The sequence below is a fragment of the Panthera onca genome, chromosome B1 (genome assembly GCF_046562875.1).
Source record: "Panthera onca isolate mPanOnc1 chromosome B1, mPanOnc1 haplotype 2, whole genome shotgun sequence".
NCBI classification, from domain to species: domain Eukaryota; kingdom Metazoa; phylum Chordata; class Mammalia; order Carnivora; family Felidae; genus Panthera; species Panthera onca.
In genome coordinates, this window is record NC_138342.1 from 61448753 (window position 1) to 61469661 (window position 20909).

Genomic DNA, 20909 nt, shown 5'->3' on the forward strand with positions numbered 1-20909 from the left:
TATGTAGGGTATCGTGTCATCTGCAGATAGTGAAAGTTTGACTGCCCTCCTTGCTGATTTGGATGCCTTTTCTTTTTGTTGTCTGATTGCTGTGGCTAGAATTTCTAGTACTGTGTTAAATAACAGTGGTGAGAGTGGACATCCCTGCCTTGTTCCTGGCCATAGAGAAAAAGCTCTCATTCTTTCCCCATTGAGGATAATGTTATCTGTGAGTCTTTTGTATATGGCCTTTAGTATGTTGAGGTATGTTCCCCCTAACCCTACTTTGTTGAGGATTTTTATCATGAATGAATATTGTACTTTGTGAAATGCCACATTATGGAAAGAGCCCAAATCCATTGACTGATGAATAAAGAAGAAATGGAATTATTTCTCAGGTATCCAGAGGAATGAAATCTTGCCGTTTGCAATGGATGGAGCTGGAGAGTATTATGCTAAGCGACATAAGAGAAAGACGAATACCATATGATTTCACTCTTTTGTGGAATTTAAGAAAACAAATGAACCTGGGAGGGAAAAAAAAGGCAAAATGAGAAACAGACTCTTTAACTCTAGAAAACAAACTGATGGTCACCAGAGGGGAGGTGTGGGGGTGGGGGGGCTAAATAGGTGATGGGGAGTAAGGAGGGCACTTGTGATGAGCACCGGATGTTGTATGAATCACAGAATTCTACACCTGAAACTAATACTACACTGTATGTTAATTAATTGGAATTTAAATTAAAAAAGAAAAGAATCCCAAAAACTAAAGGTGACTGCCAGACATTTGCATATATTTATTTTTCAACATTTTTTTGGTAGACAAAAGTGTTGTTATATTTAAAATGTGTCCAAAATATTGCTACAGTTTACAAGAATAGATAAAATACACAATAGACACACACACCTTTATTGCATTAAAACATCTCAATGAAAAGTTGCTGAAAAAAATCAAATTAAGACCAAAGCTACTAATTCAGTTATAAAATATTTGCACTCATACCAGTTTTCCTTAGCTTATGTTTTTCATAGTACATTTCATAAATTATAGCCTTTTATAAAATGGGAATATATATAAGAACTTCTTCCCTAGATATATATGTGCTGTATGATTTTAGGGTAAAAAATGGATTTGTATTAAAACTATTTGGGGAATGTTTATTACACACATGTATGCTTTTGACTTATAAGGTCTTCTTGAGTCCAGTAATGTTATGTCTCCATTGTAACTAAAGGTTGTAATATGGCAGATAGATCAAGTACAGAGACATAACTTCTAGAGACAGAAATGTTTTCATTGTCACAGAATAATTATAACCATCAGAACTCTGAGGTTCACTGATGCAGAAATGGATGAATGTACATTGCAACAGGCAGGAGAAAATCACTTTCCTCTTGTGGAATTCTTATCACTTCAGTTGTCACGGTTAAACTTGTTCTAGGTTTTCAAATTTTCTTTCCCAGGACTTCATACATCTTGATATTTTAAAAAATTCATTCTTTTAATTTTCTGAAATGAGAAAATGAGAGTTTTAAAAACATTGTGCTATTCTTGTTTCCAAGTGATTGAGGTGACATGTAAAATATATGGCAGGAGAGGAAAACTAGTCATAACCAAAGACCTCTTATCAAAATGCTTCACATAAAATCATAGCAGAATCCTATTTGCAGCTGTTTTTTCAAAAGATCTGTCGTGGATAAAACCAGTTATAAAATGGAAGTAATCTGGTACCCTACCTTGATTATAATGTTTGCTTGCTTCGATTTGGGATTTAGGCATCTTTGTCCTTTATGTGCTTTCAAGGTGATACTGTTAAGGAAGATCCAAAACAGTCTTAAATTTTGGATGGAAAAACATAAGTAAAACAAAAACACAAAACAAAAAAGCTTCTACCACTGTCATCTTTAGCGAGTTCATTACTTACATCACTTCTATTTTGTTACAGTTGTTACTTGGGTAAATTATGGTGGCTTTCTCAATATCTGCCACTTTCACTCCTTTTACTCCAGGGCCTATGCAAAGACAGCGTCCCCCTTTGAACATGGGGAAACCTAGAACAGATCATAGCATCAGTTACTAATACATCTGATTGCAGCAGATCTCTGTAGTTTATAATCCTGGTGAAAAACATAAGCAGGGTTTTCATTAAGGATAAAGATAGCAATTTGTCAAATAGCACTTGACACTGCTGTCACTGGGAAAGGAACTAAAGTCAGGTGTTAATTTTTCTCTTTAAATTTGTGAACAAACCACATTAAAGAATAAAGGGAAACATGAAGGTTTATTGGAGGTTAAGCTTATTTGCCTCTTGCTTTTAGGCTCAAGAATTTTTCCAGTAAGCTAATAACATTACTTCATATAAATCTTAACAGACATTTAAGATTATTGCTTAAGGCTCTTGGCAGATATTGTAGCCAAATCAAAAATTCCATGAAGTATATCATTTCTAGTTTCAATAATCATCTCTAGTGCCTTACATACTTCAAACATTTTCTGCCAAAGCAGTAGTAACTTCTAATGTATGAGGTTAAATAAAAATTGAATCTTTTAGGAAAAGATGGAAGAAAAGACATTTGAAGCACTAGAAAAGAAATTTATAGGTTAAGAAATAAAAAGTAGCATATACCTTGAACAATTGTAGCACAGAATATCACAGCCAAGACTATAACCATGCCCTTCACACTCATGTTTGTCTTTCACTGCTGTTGCTGCTGCTTCAGCATTAGTACTCTTCTTGGAGGGAATAGAAATGCTGAACATGAAAGGCAGTTCTTTATCAGCATATGTAGGGCATTTTTATACACGTGCATTCCTCTTAGGGCAACAGGAATTCCCCTCCTTGAGTCATGGTGCTTTTTTGCTTCCATGAGTTTCTGTTTTGTTATTTTCTAAATATCACTGTCCTTTCCTATATGTTACAGTGCTGCAAGTAATAGGAATGTGAAAGCACTTTTTAAAGAGTAAAGAGCTATATAAATATAGAATAGGGGCACCCAGATGGGAACTAGCCTTCTCAAAGTAGCATTTCCTAGAAATGTATTTCATTATGGAACTAACAACGAACAATGAATTCTGATTGCCATTCAGGAAGATTGTCTTCCAATTTTCAGTCTATTCATCCTCCCTTCTTCACATAACTGTATAAAAGAACATTTTTATTTTTATTTTTTTATCACTTTACTTTTGCTTTTAGGTCCAGATTCTCACCTGTAAGGGGTACCTTATTTGACATCAAATGACATTTATTTAACCTTATTTATATGCTGACTATAATTGCACATTTAAACAAGTGTCCCTGTACTTCTGAATTTATATCCATTTCTTTTTGCACATTTAACAGTTTTTACTTTATATATATTTTAGCACTGTTATTTACTGTATAAAGTTGTGGGACTTGTTGATTTAAAAAAAAAATGACCGTCTTTTCTTATGTATCTTTACCTTTTCCACTTAAGCTTTCTAGAGCTTTTTGTTTTAAGTGGGTCATATATGCTGGGGTGCCTGGGTGGCTCAGTCAGTTAAGCGTCCAGCTTTGGCTCAGGTCATGATCTCACGGCTTGTGAGTTCGAGCCCTGTGTTGCACTCTGTGCTGACAGCTCAGAGCCTGGAGCCTGCTTCAGATTCTGTGTCTCCCCTCTCTACCCCTCCCCTGCTCACTCTCTGTCTCTCTGTCTCTCAAAAATAAATACTAAAAAAAGAATAAATGGATCATATGCAGATACTTTAAAATGTCATACCTAAAGGACTTTTAATGGGTGAATTTATTTAGTGGATAACTGGTTGTCTGTAAACTTTTAAAAATGCTTTCCTGCTATTTTTTGTTTTCTTTTTTCTAAGTTACAGTACAGTTAATAGTGTTCTATTAGTTTCTGGTGTACAATATAGTGATTAAAAAATTACGTACTTTTACTCAGTGTTCCTCATGATAGATGAATTCTTAAGCTTCTTCACCTATTTCACTCATTCCCCCCACTCACCTCCTCTCTGGTAACTGTCAGCTTGTTCTCTATAGTTAAGGGTCGGTTTTTTGGTTTGTGTCTTTTTTTTCATTGTTTTTCGTAAATTCCATATAAAAGTGAGATCATATGGTATTTGTCTTCTCTGGGTGACTTATTTCACTTAGTATTACACTTTTTAGATCCATCCATGTTGTTGCAAATGGCAAGATTAAGATTTCATTCTTTTTTATGGCTGAGTAATATTTTGTGTGTGTGTGTGTCACCTTTATCCATTCATCTCTGGATGGACACTAGGGCTGTTTCTGTGACTATTATAAATAAGGTTGCATATATCCTTTTGAATTAGTGTTTTTGTATTCTTCGGTTAAATACCCAGTAGTGTGATTATTGGATCGTATGGTAGTTCTATTTTAAAATTTTGAGGAATCTCTTATTTTTTCCATAGGCACGGCAGCGGTTTGCATTCACAGATTGCCTTCTCAATTTAAATTTCTTTTCTTTAACGTTTTTTTTTATGTGACTTGAAAAGAATACATTGTTTTACATTTTGCTAGTAATCTTTAAAATTTTTGTTACCTTTTCTATTTACATCAACTGTAAATAGTAGCTTATAGTTCCTCCTTTTGTAAGATGAGAATATAACCTAATTTTGTTACATAATCTGGGATATATAGATAGTGTTTTCAGGTGATTATTTTTTATTATTGAGCTTCTTTTTTGAGAATTATCATTTACATTTTATCCTGAAATCACATACTTATTTACATATATTCCACATACAAAATTCTTTTAAAAATTAAAAATTTTTAAATTTAATCTTTATTATTTTCACAGTCTAATTTTTATTGAGATATAATTTAGATCTCCCAAAATTTACCTTTTTAAAGTATACAGTTTAGCGGTTTTTAGTAAGGTGGTATATAATATCTGATAATAAAAACTATTTTGTTTTCATTCCATTAGTCTTGGCTTCAGGAGTAGATTTACTGGATTCGTCACTTACATACAACACCCAGTGCTCATCCCAATAAGTGCCCTCCTCAATGCCCATCACCTATTTTCCCCACCCCCCAACCCTCCACCCTAATAAACCTTCAGTTATCTGTATTTAAGAGTCTCTTATGGTTTCCCTCCCTCTCTGTTTGTATCTTATTTTTCCTTCCCTTCCCCTATGGTTTTCTGTTAAGTTTCTCAAATACCACACATGAGTGAAATCATATGGTATCTTTCTCTGACTTATTTCACTTAGCATTAATACCCTCCATTTCCATCCACATTGTTGCAAATGGCAAGGTTGATACTATACATGGAAAACCAGAAAGACTCCACCAAAAAACTGCTAGAACTGATACATGAATTTGGCAGAGTCGCAGGACATAAAATCAGTGTACAGAAATTGGTTGCATTTCTATACACCAATAATGAAGCAACAGAAAGATATCAAGGAATTGATTCCATTTACAATTGCACCAAGAACCATAGTATACCTAGGAATAAACCTAACCAAAGAGGTAAAAGAAAACAACACTGAAAACTATAGAAAGGTTATAAAAGAAATTGAAGAAGACACAAAGAAATGGAAAAGCATTCCTTGCTCATGGACTGGAAAAACAAATACCGTTAAAATGTCGATACTACCCAAAGCAATCTACACATTCAGTGCAATCCCAATCAAAATAGCACCAGTATTCTTCTCAGAGTTAGAACAAAGAATCCTAAAATTTGTATGGAACCACAAAAGACCCCAAAAAGCCAAAGTAATGTTGAAAAAGACAGCCAATGCTAGAGGCATCACAATCCCAGAATTTAGCCTGTATTACAAATCTGTAATCATCAATACAGTATGGTATTGGCACGAAAACAGACGCATAGACCAATGGAATAGAATAAGAAAACCCAGAAATTCCTTGAGGCTTCTAATGTGTCACCTGTTATTTACTGCCTTTGCCTCCAGCTCATGTCTAACTGACTGCCTACTCTGTCAGTCCTTTCTTCTCTTTCTGTCATGGTTTGCTGGCTTTCTTCAGTGTTACATTTGCATTTCTTTTTATTTATTCTTTTCATGTCTATTACTGGATTTTGATTTATTGTTACCATTATGGTTGTATGTAATCTTTTGTGCACATAGCTATCTATATTATGTTGATGATCTTTTAAGTTTGAAACCAATTTTTAGTCCCTTTATCCCCATGTTTTAGGTATATGGTGTCATATTTTACATCTTTTAATTTTGTGAGTTCCTTGACTGATTTTTTTAATAAAAATATTCATTTTTGCTGCTTTTGTGTTTCTTATTTTCATACTGTCATTTTGGTCTTTCCACTCAGAGTCCTCTTTAATATTTCTTTCAGGTCTAGTTTAGTAGTCCATGAACTCCTTTCATTTTTGTTTTTCTGGAAAACTCTTTATCTCTCCTTCTATTGTGAATGATAGCCTGGCTAGATAGTGTATTTTTGGCTGTAGATTTTTTCCCATTCAGCACTCATGTTAGTCTTGCCAGCTTTATGCTGAAAAATCACTGATAGAGTTAGGAGATTTCCCTTGTATGTAATTGTTTTCTTTGGTCTTGATGCTTAATTTTTCAACATTCTGCCATTTTAATTACAATATATCTTGGTGTGGATCTGCTTTTGTTGATTTTGTTGTGGGTTCTTGGTGCCTCCTGGCTCTGGATATTAGTTTCCTTCTCCCAGATTAGTGAAGCTAATAATTTCTTAAAATAAATTTTTCTGCCCCTTTAACCTTCTTTTGGAAGAATGTTATTTTATTTTATCCATCAAATGTTATACATTTGATGGAATCACTGAGTTGCCTAAGTCTGTTCCACTTTGTAGATGTCTTTCTCCTCTTTTGTTCAGCTTGATTACTTTCCATTACTCTGTTTTCTAGGTCACTAATTCATTCCTGCGCTTCTTCCAGCCTGCTGTTCATTCCATCAAATGTGTTTCTCATTTCATTTAGTAAACCCTTTGTCTCTGTGTTATTCCTTCCGTAGCCATAATAACCATACTGACCTTCCCATGCTTGAGAGAGCCACTGCTAGCCATTTATCTTTCTTTTCCTTCTCAGAATGCCAGAAATAATGGAATCAGAATCTTGGCACACCTTGTATGAAAGATTACTGAACTCAACCAAAGTTCTGGTTTTAAAGGAAAGACATCTGAAAGATAAACACAAAGAGAAAAAATAAGCTTTGAGTTTCCAGTGATTGAAGATTTGAAAAATAGTTACAGTTCAGTTTCCTTTTCTTCTTAACTATGCTTGTTCATCATCAGATACAGGCTATCTATTGTATCTTGTTCCTGGAGTTGAATGGTGGTTTTCCATTGTCTTAATTAAATTTATTGCAAAGGAGAGGGTTTCCAGGAATAGCTAAGCTACAGGTGATTTATTGAACTACAGCTTTTTCATTTTTTTGGAAATTAGTCAATTAAGATTTTGATCTACCATTCCTTGTCAGAAAGGAAGGCTAATGTTTACCTTCTTGGAATGAGAGTTATCAAATAACAATCATTATTTGCCTTTTAAAATCTGGCAAAGCATAGCATATAAATATTATTTGTGTTTTTTAGGGCCAAATTTACTTGCCTTGGCATGTTACTTTTTGCCAGGTTTACTGCCAAGTTATTTTAGTAGGTTATAATTAACAAGTGTCAAAGAAACTACTTGATTTGTTTTTTCAGTAATTCAGAAGGAAAAAAAGAATAGGGGTTTACAATGAATTACTTCCCTTTAAAATTAAGATAAAATTTAAAAACCTCAAATATTAAAATTTAGAACCCAGAAGAAGAGACAATCAAGTTCTATTATATCATTAAATAGATTAACCCTCTTTCCCATGTCTTCTGTACTCCTCACAGAATGCTGCCAGTAGCGTGTATTGGGCCGGGAGCAGTGGGTTGTACAGAGCAACTTCAATATCACCATAAACTTCAGAGAAATTATTTTTCTCACAACAAAGGCAGCTTTGTGCGTGGCCTTCAACTGGCCGCCTGGAAAATGACTGCAGTCTACAACTGCCAGGTCAATGTGGATGTTCATGTTAATTTTCCAAGTTGGGAAACAAGATGCCCTATTGTTAAGGGATAGAAACATGTGAGAGATTAGCAATGAACAACTACAAACAACTAACTGAAAAGTTTCATTCAGTAAGGGAAAATTGTGCAGTAGCTTTACTTATCATTAGTTTATTTCCATTGCTCTTCAGAAAAGTTGGAAAAGAGAAGAAAATAGATCTGGCTGGTATTATTTCAGGGCTGGTTGGAAAAAGAGTATTGCACAAGAGGATTGTTCCTGGAGAGATGAGTCCCGCATGTGCATGTTAGAGGAGCTATGTGTGTAAGGTATGAAGCTGCATTGGATTTATTTGTACTGCATATATTTTTTAGTAAGATAAGTAAAATAGCCATTTATAAGGAGCATTTTGGTACATGTGGCTTGCCAGTTGCAGCTAAAGGTTAGTCAGTGTAATGTTTTAAATAGATATAGACAAGACTATAAAAACAGAAAGACTGGAAGGGTATTTTTGTTACAAATATTTCTTAGATTATCTTGATACTTAGAATAAATGACTTTCTTTTGGAAAGGAAACAATTGTTTAAGAAAACAATTCTTAAATATTTAGATGGGCTGTGTATTATTTTTATTTTGTATATTATACTGAATGCCATTTTCCTTTTTTATTAAAAGCCAACAAAACTTTATTCTCATTTCTAAGATTTTCCTCACTTCTTGAAAGGTTCCATCTTAGAAACATATCTATCCTACCTTACTTTCTATGTTTCCTAACTGCCCTATTCTTATTTTTAATGTGGGGGTAGGTGAGCGCTCAGAGGTGTGGTTAGGGAAGCATGGCTCACTCATCAGCTCTAGTTCTGCCTTTCACCTTGCATCTGTAGCAGTTATGGGCTGAATAATGGTAACAGGATTGGCGATACAGACCAAAACTGCTGTCATTTGTTGGATGCCTGCCATATGCTATGTATTGTACATAGTGTCTCACTAGTGCTCACAATAATCCTGCAAGAAAGGGTACTACCACTTGCTTTTTAAAGAAGAAAATGAGGCTTCAAGAGATTATGTAACCCTCCTTCAAAAATTTAACACATTTAGTAACACTTTAGTACTAAAGTTGCAGAGTTGAGACAACAGCAATGATAAAGCACACTCACGTTCCCTTCTTCTGTGATGGAAGAGGGGAGTGAAAGGCAATCTCAAAGGTCTGACTTTGTAACTCCTAGATACAGGCCACCTTTGAAAATAGAAAACTCCAAAGAAGATTGAAGTAGAAAACTAAGTATGGAACAGTTTTGAATAAATGGAATCTGAGAGTCCTGGTGAGAAAGCAGCTAAGAAAGCTTGAGAATGTCTAGAGCTCCATTTAATTTACGCTGTGAGGCTTCTTAAAATTTCCCCTTTGTTAGTAATGTTTATCCTCTATTTCTCCATCATGGGTAGTAGTAGTGACCCTTAGAAAACTTAAGTACAACTGATACTTACTCCAAGTATAGAGAAAAAGGAAAGAAGCCTATGTTCTTTTAACAATTAGCTGAGATGGACAGAAACTCTGGTCTTAGGTAGTAAGTAGCTAATGTCAGTGCAGTAGGCCATTCTTCGCCATTTGAGCCCTGTTTCCTAACCCTCAATTTTGGCAATATGTTCAGAGCCTCTCAGGATGTGAGAGCCTCTCAGGATGTGAGAGGCTCTGAACATATTGCCAAAATTGAGGGTTCGGAAATAGGGTTCAAATGGTGAGGAATCCAACAGTTATGGAAAAGAGGCAGTTTTAGAGTAAGTGGAGAGCAGTCCTGGGAATTGCTAACAACAAGTATTATTACTTAACAGCAGCTAAATAATGAAATGTTGAATGTATTTAGATAGACCAGGAAAGAGACAGAGTTCCTGTTGCCCATCAGGTTGGGGACAGAGTGAATAAGACAGAAATGTATTCCTGACATTTTGAGACCTGTAGTATATTTCTCCCTAGAAAAATAATACATATTAGATTAGTTGGATTTCTAGGCTAGTCTGCTAAACTAGAGTTACTTCATAAGCCTGCTAAAATAGAATTACCTCTTGACTTGAAATATAGACCCTGTTGTGGGGGAAAAAAAATCATCTTGATCGAAAATAATGAGTCTTCAGGGTGCTTGGATGGCTCAGACGGTTGAGCACCTGACTCTTGATTTTGGTCAGGTCATGCTCTCATGGTCGTGGGATTGAGCTCCTCATCGGGCTCTGTGCTGACAGCCTGGAGCTTGCTTGCGATTCTCTCTTTCCCTCTGTCTCTGTCCCTTCCCTGCTCATGTGCACGCGCTCTCTCTGAATAAACATAAAAAAAAAATAATGGGTCTTCAAATGAATTTTTGAATTAAGTTCCACTGATAAGTGGAGAACTACATGTAAATTAGAATTAAAGAAAATGTAGTCAAACTTTGGGAAGTTTTCATGGTTTATAGATATTCTTTAACATGATAATTTACTCTTAATTTTTATCAAATCAAAAATAATAGTGACACTTTTGAGTAATACTGATCAGTTATTTTATAGAATGTTTCACAATTTTGGCTTATTTTTATGTCAATGAGGTTATGCATTTTTTGGTAAGAAAACTGGAAAATGTGGTTATGTGTTTCTCAGTGTATCATATAAAGGAATTCATAATGTTAATATGTTTTATTACTAGTAATACTCATTTTAATCATTTTGTTAAGTTTGTGTCTGCCAGGAAGAACTGCCACAGACTGGGGCAGATTAAGAAGAAATAATGAAATACAGTGTGGGTCTTGGATAGGATCCTAGCAGAAAGGACATTGGTGGAAAAATCGGTGAAATTATTTCTTCAGTAAAGTGTGTAGTTTAGTCACCAATGTTCATTTTCTTTTCCTGATAACTGTACTGAGGTGACGTAAGATGTTAACAGTGGGAGAAGAAGAGTGAGGGAGATAAGGATACACTGTACTATTTTTTCAACTTTGTAAAAGTCTAAAATTAACTCAGAAGTTAAAAATAGTACCTAATACTTACATAGTGCCTAGTATGTACCAGACTATGCATCTGTTTACTCTTTGATTCCTCTCAACAACCTTGGGAGGGGAGCTATTATTATGCCCAGTTGGCAGATAAGCAAACTGGATACAGAGAGGGGCACCTGAGTGGCTCACTTAGCTGTCTGACTTCTGCTCAGGTCATGATTTCAGTTTGTGGGTTCAAGTCCTGCATCGGGCTCTGCGCTGACAGCTCAGAGCCTGGAACCTGCTTCAGTTTCTGTGTCTCTGTCTCTCTCTGCCCGTCTCCTCGCACTGTGTGTCTCTATCAAAAATAAACATTAAAAAAAAAAAAAAAACTCAACACAGAAGTAAAAAACAAGCCCAGTGTTATGTGGTTATTAAGAGGTCACATAACGATTCAAGAGGAAGGGAAGATGGCGGCGTAGGAGGACGCTGGGCTCACCGCACGTCCTGCTGATCACTTAGATTCCACCCACACCTGCCTAAATAACCCAGAAAACCACCAGAAGACTAGCAGAATGGAGTCTCCGGAGCCAAGCGAAGACAAGAGGCCCACGGAAGAGGGTAGGAAGGGCGGTGAGGGGTGCATGATACACAGACTGGCGGGAGGGAGCCGGGGCAGAGGGGCAGCCGGCCGGCAAAGCAGAGCCCCCGAGTCTGACTTGCAAAGGCAGAGGGGCTGGACGGAGTGTGTTCTGACAGCAAGCAGGATTTAACATCTGTAAGGTTATAAGTTAACAGCTCTGCTCGGAGAGCGGGAGGGCTGGAGGACAACGGGAGGGAGAGTTGTTGAGCCCCGGAGGGAGAGTTGTTGAGCCCCGGATGGACGACAGAGTTCAGCTTGGCGGGGAACAAAGGCGCTCGCCAGCGCCATCTCCCTCGCCCATCCCTCAGCCAAAATTCCAAAGGGAACCAGTTCCTGCCAGGGAACTTGCTTGCACCGAGCAAACACCCATCGTTGTGCTTCTGCGGATCCATCCCTCCAGCGACAGGTCTGACTCCCTCCTGGTGCCACAGGGCCCCTCCCAAAGTGGATCTCTGAAGGAAAAGCAAGCTGAGCCTGCTCCTCCTGCCCCTGTGCACCTTGCCAATCCACCCCAGCTAATACGCCAGATCCCCAGCACCACAAGCCTGGCAGTGTTCAAGTAGCCCAGACGGGCCACGCCACCCCACAGTGAATCCCACCCCTAGGAGAGGGGAAGAGAAGGTACACACCAGTCTGAGTGTGGTCCCAGCGGTGGGCTGGGGCAGACATCAGGTCTGACTGTGGCCCTGCCCACCAGCGCAGGTTACTCCAGACAGCACAGAGGAAGAGCCCTGCAGTTCCGCACCACTCCAGGGACTATCCAAAATGACAAAACGGAAGAATTCCCCTCAAAAGAATCTCCAGGATATAGCAACAGCTCACGAACTGATCAAAAACGATTTAAACAATATAACAGAAAGTGAATTTAGGATAATAGTCATAAAATTAATCTCTGGGCTTGAAAACAGTATAAATGACAGCAGAGCATCTATTGCTACAGAGATCGAGGGACTAAGTAACAGCCAGGAGGAGCTAAAAAATGCTATTAATGAGCTGCAAAATAAAATGGAGATGACCACAGCTTGGATTGAAGAGGCAGAGGAGAGAATAGGTGAACTAGAAGATACAATTATGGAAAAAGAAGAAGCTGAGAAAAAGATAAAAAAATCCAGGAGTGTGAGGGGAAAATTAGAGAACTAAGTGATGCACTAAAGAGAAATAATCTACGCATAATTGGTATTCCAGAGGAGGAACAGAGAGGGAAAGGTGCTGAAGGTGTGCTTGAAGAAATAATAGCTGAGAACTTCCCTGATCTGGGGAAGGAAAAAGGCATTGAAATCCAAGAGGCACAGAGAATTCCCTTCAGACATAACTTGAATCGATCTTCTGCATGACATATCATAGTGAAACTGGCAAAATACAAGGATAAAGAGAAAATTCTGAAAGCAGGTAGGGATAAACGTGCTCTAACATATAAAGGGAGACGAATAAGACTCGTGACAGATCTCTCTACTGAAACTTGGCAGGCCAGAAAGGGATGGCAGGAAATCATCAATGTGCTGAACAGAAAAAAATATGCAGCCGAGAATCCTCTATCCAGCAAGTCTGTCATTTAGAACAGAAGGAGAGATAAAAGTCTTCCCAAACAAATAAAAACTGAAGGAATTCATCATCACTAAACCAGCCCTACAAGAGATCCTAAGGGGGATCCTATGAGACAAAGTACCAGAGACATCACTACAAGCATGAAACCTACAGACGTCACAATGACTCTAAACCCATATCTTTCTATAATAACACTGAACGTAAATGGACTAAATGCGCCAACCAAAAGACATAGGGTATCAGAATGGAGAAAAAAACAAGACCCATCTATTTGCTGTCTACAAGAGACTCATTTTAGACCTGAGGACACCTTCAGATTGAAAGTTGAGGGGATGGAGAACTATTTATCATGCTACTAGAAGTCAAAAGAAAGCTGGAGTAGCCATACTTACATCAAATAAACTAGACTTTAAATTGAAGGCTGTAACAAGAGATGAAGAAGGGCATTATATAATAATTACAGGGTTTATCCATCAGGAAGGGCTAACAATTATAAATGTTTATGCACTGAATACGGGAGCCCCCAAATATATAAAACAATTACAAACATAAGCAACCTTACTGATAAGAATGTGGTAATTGCAGGGGACTTTAATACTTCACTTACAACAATGGATAGATCATCTAAACACATGGTCAATAAAGAAACAAGGGCCGTGAATGATACATTGGATCAGATAGACTTGACAGATATATTAGAACTCTGCATCCCAAAGCAACAGAATATACTTTCTTCTCGAGTGCACATGGAACCTTCTCCAAGATAGATCACATACTGGGTCATAAAACAGCCCTTCATAAGTATACAAGAATTGAGATCATACCATGCACACTTTCAGACCACAATGCTATGAAGCTTGAAATCAACCACAGGAAAAAGTCTGGAAAACCTCCAAAGCATGGAGGTTAAAGAACACCCTACTAAAGAATGAATGGGTCAACCAGGCAATTAGAGAAGAAATTAAAAAATATATGGAAACAAACGAAAATGAAAATACAACAATCCAAACGCTTTGGGACGCAGTGAAGGCAGTCCTGAGAGGAAAATACATTGCAATCCAGGCCTATCTCAAGAAACAAGAAAAATCCCAAACACAAAATCTAACAGCACACCTAAAGGAAATAGAAGCAGAAGAGCAAAGACAGCCTAAACCCAGCAGAAGAAGAGAAATAATAAAGATCAGAGCAGAAATAAACAATATAGAGTCTAAAAGAACTGTAGAGCAGATCAATGAAACCAAGAGTTGGTTTTTTGAAAAAATAAACAAGATTGATAAACCTCTAGCCAGGCTTCTCAAAAAGAAAAGGGAGATGACCCAAATAGATAAAATCATGAATGGAAATGGAATTATTACAACCAATCCCTCAGAAATACAAGCAATTATCAGGGAATACTATGAAAAATTATATGCCAACAAACTGGAAAACCTGGAAGAAATGGGCAAATTCTGAAACACCCACACACTTCCAAAACTCAATCAGGAGGAAATAGAAAGCTTGAACAGACCCATAACCAGCAAAGAAATGGAATCAATCATCAAAAATCTCCCAACAAATAAGAGTCCAGGGCCAGATGGCTTCCCAGGGAAGTTCTACCAGACGTTTAAAGCAGAGATAATGCCTATCCTTCTCAAGCTATTCCGAAAAATAGGGAAGGAAAACTTCCAGACTCGTTCTGTGAAGCCAGTATTACTTTGATTCCTAAACCAGACAGAGACCCAGTAAAAAAAGAGAACTACAGGCCAATATCCCTGATGAATATAGATGCAAAAATTCTCAATAAGATACTAGCAAATCGAATTCAACAGCATGTAAAAAGAATTATTCACCATGACCAAGCGGGATTTATTCCTGGGATGCAGGGCTGGTTCAGCATTTGCAAATCAATCAACGTGATACATCACCTTAATAAAAGAAAAGATAAGAACCATATGATCCTGTCAATCGATGCAGAAAAAGCATTTGACAAAATTCAGCATCCTTTCTTAATAAAAACCCTTGAGTAAGTCGGGATAGAAGGAACATACTTAAACATCATAAAAGCCATTTATGAAAAGCCCACAGCTAATATCATCCTCAACGGGGAAAAACTGAGAGCTTTTTCCCTGAGATCAGGAACACAACAGGGATGTCCACTTTCACCGCTGTTGTTTAACATAATGTTGGAAGTTCTAGCATCAGCAATCAGACAACAAAAGGAAATCAAAGGCATCAAAATTGGCAAAGATGAAGTGAAGATTTCACTTTTTGCAGATGACATGATATTATACATGGAAAATCCGATAGACTCCACCAAAAGTCTGCTAGAACTGATACATGAATTCAGCAAAGTTGCAGGATACAAAATCAATGTACAAAAATCAGTTGCATTATCATACACTAACAATGAAGCAACAGAAAGACAAAGAAACTGATCCCATTCACAATTGCACCAAAAGGCATAAAATACCTAGGAATAAATCTAACCAAAGATGTAAAAGGTCTGTATGCTGAAAACTATAGAAAGCTTATGAAGGAAATTGAAGAAGATATAAATAAATGGAAAAACATTCCGTGCTCATGGATTGAAGAATAAATATTGTCAAAATGTCAATACTACCCAAAGCTATCTACACATTCAATGCAATCCCAATCAAAATTGCACCAGCATTCTTCTTGAAGCTAGAACAAGCAATCCTAAAATTCATATGGAACCACAAAAGGCCCCGAATAACCAAAGTAATTTTGAAGAAGAAGACCAAAGCAGGAGGCATCACAATCCCAGACTTTAGCCTCTACTACAAAGCTGTAATCATCAAGACAGCATGGTATTGGCACAAAAACAGACACATAGACCAATGGAATAGAATAGAAACCCCAGAACTAGACCCACGAAAGTATGGCCAACTAATCTTAGACAAAGCAGGAAAGAATATCCAATGGAAAAAAGACAGTTTCTTTAACAAATGGTGCTGGATAGCAACATGCAGAAGGTTGAAACTAGACCACTTTCTCACACCATTCACAAAAATAAACTCAAAATGGATAAAGGACCTGAATGTGAGACAGGAAACCATCAAAACCCTAGAGGAGAAAGCAGGAAAAGACCTGTCTGACCTCAGCCGTAGCAATTTCTTACTTGACACATCCCCAAAGGCAAGGGAATTAAAATCAAAAATGAACTATTGGGACCTCATGAAGATAAAAAGCTTCTGAACAGCAAAGGAAATAACCAACAAAACTAAAAGGCAACCAACTGAATGGGAAAATATATTTGCAAATGACACATCGGACAAAGGGCTAGTATCCAAAATCCATAAAGAGTTCACCAAACTCCACACCTGAAAAACAAATAATCCAGTGAAGAAATGGGCAGAAAACATGAATAGACACTTTTCTAAAGAAGACATCTGGATGGCAAACAGGCACATGAAAAGATGCTCAATGTTGCTCCTCATCAGGGAAATACAAATCAAAACCACACTCAGATACCACCTTATACCAGAGTGGCCAAAATGAACAAATCAGGAGACTAAAGATGCTGGAGAGGATGTGGATAAATGGGAACCCTCTTGCACTGTTGGTGGGAATGCAAACTGGTGCAGCCGCTCTGGAAAACAGTGTGGAGGTTCCTCAGAAAATTAAAAATAGACCTACCCTATGACCCGGCAGTAGCACTGCTAGGAATTTACCCAAGGGATACAGGAGTGCTGATGCATAGGGGCACTTGTACCCCAATGTTTATAGCAGCACTCTCAACAATAGCCAAATTGTGGAAAGAGCCTAAATGTCCACCAACTGATGAATGGAATAAAGAAATTGTGGTTTATATGCACAATGGAGTACTACGTGGCAATGAGAAAGAATGAAATATGGCCCTGTGTAGCAACGTGGATGGAACTGGAGAGTGTGATGCTAAGTGAAATAAGCCATACAGAGAAAGACAGATACCATATGTTTTCACTCTTATGTGGATCCTGAGAAACTTAACAGAAACCCATGGGGGAGGGGAAGGGAAAAAAAAAAAAACGAGGTTAGAGTGGGAGAGAGCCAAAGCATAAGAGAGTCTTAAAAACTGAGAATGAACTGAAGGTTGATGGGGGGTGGGAGGGGGGAGGGTGGGTGATGGGTATTGAAGAGGACATCTTTTGGGATGAGCACTGAGTGTTGTATGAGTGTCAAACCAATTTGACAATAAATCTCATATATTAAAAAAAAAGGTCATTGGGGCGCCTGGGTGGCGCAGTCGGTTAAGCGTCCGACTTCAGCCAGGTCACGATCTCGCGGTCCGTGAGTTCGAGCCCCGCGTCAGGCTCTGGGCTGATGGCTCGGAGCCTGGAGCCTGTTTCCGATTCTGTGTCTCCCTCTCTCTCTGCCCCTCCCCCATTCATGCTCTGTCTCTCTCTGTCCCAAAAATAAATAAAAAACGTTGAAAAAAAAATTTTTTTTTTAAAAATAAAAAAACAGGTCACATAGCTAGAAAATGTCTATGTTGGGGTTTAAACTGAGGCGTTTTGGATCTGGAAATTCATTGCATCATACTGGCTTTCACTGTGCGCCTATGCATGTGCACAGATTTCCCCCTACCCTGTTTGTCTTCCCACCCCTGTATGTATGGTTTAAGACTAATTTATAAAGAGATGAGTTCAAGATGGCCATATAGGAGGATCCTGAACTCACTTCCTCTCATAGACACAACAGATTTACAACTACATATGGAATAATTTCCTCTAAAATAAGACCTAAAAACCAGAGGAACAGAATCTCTACAACAAAGGATAAAAGGTCAGCATTGAAACAGGTATGAGAGGCAGAGACACAACCTCTCAAAAAAAAAAAAAAAAAAGAAAGAAAAGAAAAGAGAAAACAGACCATAGGCAATCCACAACCAGGAAGGATCTGAAAAATATGGAACTTTTCCTTGAGAATCAAGGATCTGTGCTGCATATCAGGCACTGTAGCTTTCATAAGAGAGATGAATCCTCAATATGCCTGGCTTTGAAAATCAACATGGATTATGTTCAGGAAAACCACAGAACTTTAGGGAATAGAGAATTTACTCTTAAATAGCTTGTACATAGATTCACTCATCCTTTGACCCCGTGCTAAAACACCAGTTTGGAAAGCACCTAGATTATAAGTGAAGAACATCTACTTAATTAATCTTAAGGTGTCTGCCTGAGATGCAGGAACTTGTTGGGATTCTGCTGACATGGAGGCACTTATAGGTGCCATTTTTGCAATCTTATTCTAATATGCTGGTGCTAGCCCTAGTGGTTGCCATTTGGAACTCTTTCTCTAGCCTGTGGGTCCAGGAGGGTACAACCCGCACTGCAGCCTTGCATCACAGCCAGACCAGTGACAGCTCCAGCCACCCTCATGTTGTCGCCCCACCAAGGTAGGTGGGTGTGCACAGTTCCCACAGGGGGTGTCCCTACAGTGCTTGGCACAGGTGGCCAGAGGATATACCACTTCTGAGTTTCATGGGATATCTCCTACACAAAACTACTTCAGGGCTGGGAGAGTTAGCTGATTTGCCTAATACAAAACACAAAGACAGGCAAAATGAGGAAATGGAGGAATATCCAAATGTGAAAGAATAAGACAGAACTTCAGAAAAAGACCTTAATGAAACAGGTAATAAATCTGCCTAATAAACAGTTCAAAGTAACAGTCATTAATATGCTCTAAACTTGGATAAGAATGGGTGAACACAGTGAGAGCTTCAACAAAGAGAAAATGTAAGAAATTAACAAACAGAACTTACAGGGCTGAAGAATACAATAACTGAAAAATTTACTAGAGGGGTTCAACAGCAGATTGTAGTGAAGCAGAACATATCAGTGAGCTAGAAGACAGAGCAATGGCACTCATCCACACAGAGCAACAAAGAGAAAAAAGAGTTTTAAAAATAGTGAAGATACCTTAGGGGCTTTTGGGACAATATCTGGAGGAATAACATTTACATTACAGGGATCCCAGAAGGAAAAGAGAGAGAGATAGTGCCACAAAACTTACTTTAAGAAATAATGGCTGAAAACTTCTCTAATCTGGGGAAGGAGACAGACATTCAAGTTCTGGAAGCCCACAAAGTTCCAAATAGGATGAATCCAAAAAGATCTACACCAAGATACATTAATAATAAGAATTGTAAAAGTTAAATAGAGTCTTAAAAGCAGCAAGAGAGAAACAACTTGTTGTGTACAAAGGAAATTCCATAATGCTATCAGCAGATTTTTTTTAGCAGAAACTTTGCAGACCAGCAAGGAGTGGGATGACATATGAAAAGTGCTACAAGGAAAAAACTTCCAATCAAGAATTCTTTAACTGGCAAAGTTATCATTTAGAATTAAAGAGGAGATCTGATGCGTTTTCCAGATAAGCAAAACTAAAGGTGTACATCACCATTTACTGGACTTACAAGAAATGTTAGAGACTTCTTTAAACCGAAAAGAGATGACACTAGTTAGTAACAAGAAAACATACAAAAGGGTTGGAATGGAAAAGGTAAATATATAGTAAAGATAGTGGAATAACTTATAAAGGAATTATGAAGGTTAAAAGACAATAGTAGTAAAAGTAACTAAAACTACAATAATTAGTTAAGGGATACATAAAATAAAACGATGTAAAATGTGACATTAAGAATATAAAACATGGGGGGTGAATAAAAATGTAAAATTCTGGAGTATGTTCAAATTTAAGCTCCTATGAAAACCAACTGTTATATACATAGTATGTTATACATGAACCTCATGGTAATCATAAGCAAAAACTTATTGTAAATACACTAAGGAAAATGAGAAAGAAATCTAACTATAACCCTGAAGAGTACCATCAAATCACAGTGGAACAGGGGTGTCTGGGTGGCTCAGTTGGTTAAGCATTCGACTCTTGATTTTGGCTCAGGTCATGATCTCACACTTGGTGAGATTGAGCCCCATGCTGGGCTCTGCACTGACAGCATGATGCACATGTGTGCATGCTCTCTCTCAAAATAAATAAATATACTTAAAAAAATCACAGGAAGAGAGAGAAGGAGGAAGGAATAGAGAGGAACTACAAAAACAACCAGAAAACAGTTAACAAAATGGCATAATTACATACCTCTCAATAGTTAAGTGTAAATTCTCTAATCAAAAGATAAATAGTGGATGAATGAATTAAAAAAAGAGACCCATTTGTATATGATGCCTATAAGAAACTCTCTTCTGAAGTAAAGACACACAGATTGAAGTGAGGGGATAGAGAAAGATGTTCTATGTAAATGGAAATTTAAAGAAATCTGGCATAGCTATACTTACATCAGACAAAATAGATTTTCTTAAAAAATTCATTTTAGATAAAATAGACTTGAAAACTGTAAAAAGACAAGGGCATTACAAAACAATAAAGGGGTCAGTCCAGTAAGAAGAGATAATGTAAACATACATGCACCCAGCATAGAAGCACCAAAATATATAAAGCAAATATTTATAGACCTAAAGGGAGATATTGACAATATTGACAGCAATACAAGAATAGTAGGGGATTTTAACACTCCACTTATATCATTGGATAGATCAGCCAGACGGAAAATCAATAAGGAAACATCAGCCTTACGTGGCAAATTAGATCAGATAAACTTACAAGATACATACAGAATACTACATCCAAAAGTAGCAGAATACACATTCTTCTCAAGTGCATATTCTTCAGGATAGATTGTATGTTAGGCCACAAAACAAGTCTTAATAAATTTAGAAGACTGAAATCATGTCAAGCATCTTTTCTCACCACAATGGTATGAAACTAGAAATTGATTAAAAGAAGAAAACTGGAAAAAAAAATCCCACAAAAATCTGTATTTT

The 20909-nt window shown here is 37.4% G+C and overlaps 2 protein-coding genes across 4 annotated transcripts in view; one reads left to right on the plus strand and one right to left on the minus strand.

Annotated features, from left to right (window-relative positions):
• The window catches only part of ART3 (ADP-ribosyltransferase 3 (inactive)), a 141997-nt gene that overhangs the window by 52473 nt on the left and 68615 nt on the right, over positions 1–20909 (plus strand). The window contains exon 1 of one of the 3 annotated variants that reach the window (XM_078446017.2): positions 8173–8282. The exons of the other annotated variants lie outside the window; for them this stretch is intronic. The gene's annotated coding sequence lies outside the window, so the exon portion shown is untranslated. Of the gene's footprint in view, positions 1–8172; positions 8283–20909 lie in introns of those variants that run through there. 3 annotated transcript variants of the gene reach the window in all.
• CXCL11 (C-X-C motif chemokine ligand 11) lies at positions 753–2744 on the minus strand. Its single transcript, XM_060654836.3, has 4 exons — positions 2607–2744; positions 1905–2031; positions 1717–1789; positions 753–1489 (listed from the first exon to the last, which is right to left on the minus strand). Exons 1-4 carry the CDS (start codon positions 2665–2667, stop codon positions 1448–1450), a joined length of 303 nt encoding a protein of 100 aa, XP_060510819.3. The 5' UTR covers positions 2668–2744; the 3' UTR covers positions 753–1447.

Bases quoted from the DNA above. Each gene is read 5' to 3' on its own strand.
- CXCL11 (XM_060654836.3), bottom strand. From the start codon at position 2,667: ATGAGTGTGAAGGGCATGGTTATAGTCTTGGCTGTGATATTCTGTGCT. The intron at 1,790-1,904 runs GTAAGTAATGAA...CTTCCTTAACAG, and splicing joins TGTAACAAAATAGAAGTGAT to TATCACCTTGAAAGCACATA. The intron at 1,490-1,716 runs GTAGGGTACCAG...TTCTCATTTCAG, and splicing joins AAGCAAACATTATAATCAAG to AAAATTAAAAGAATGAATTT.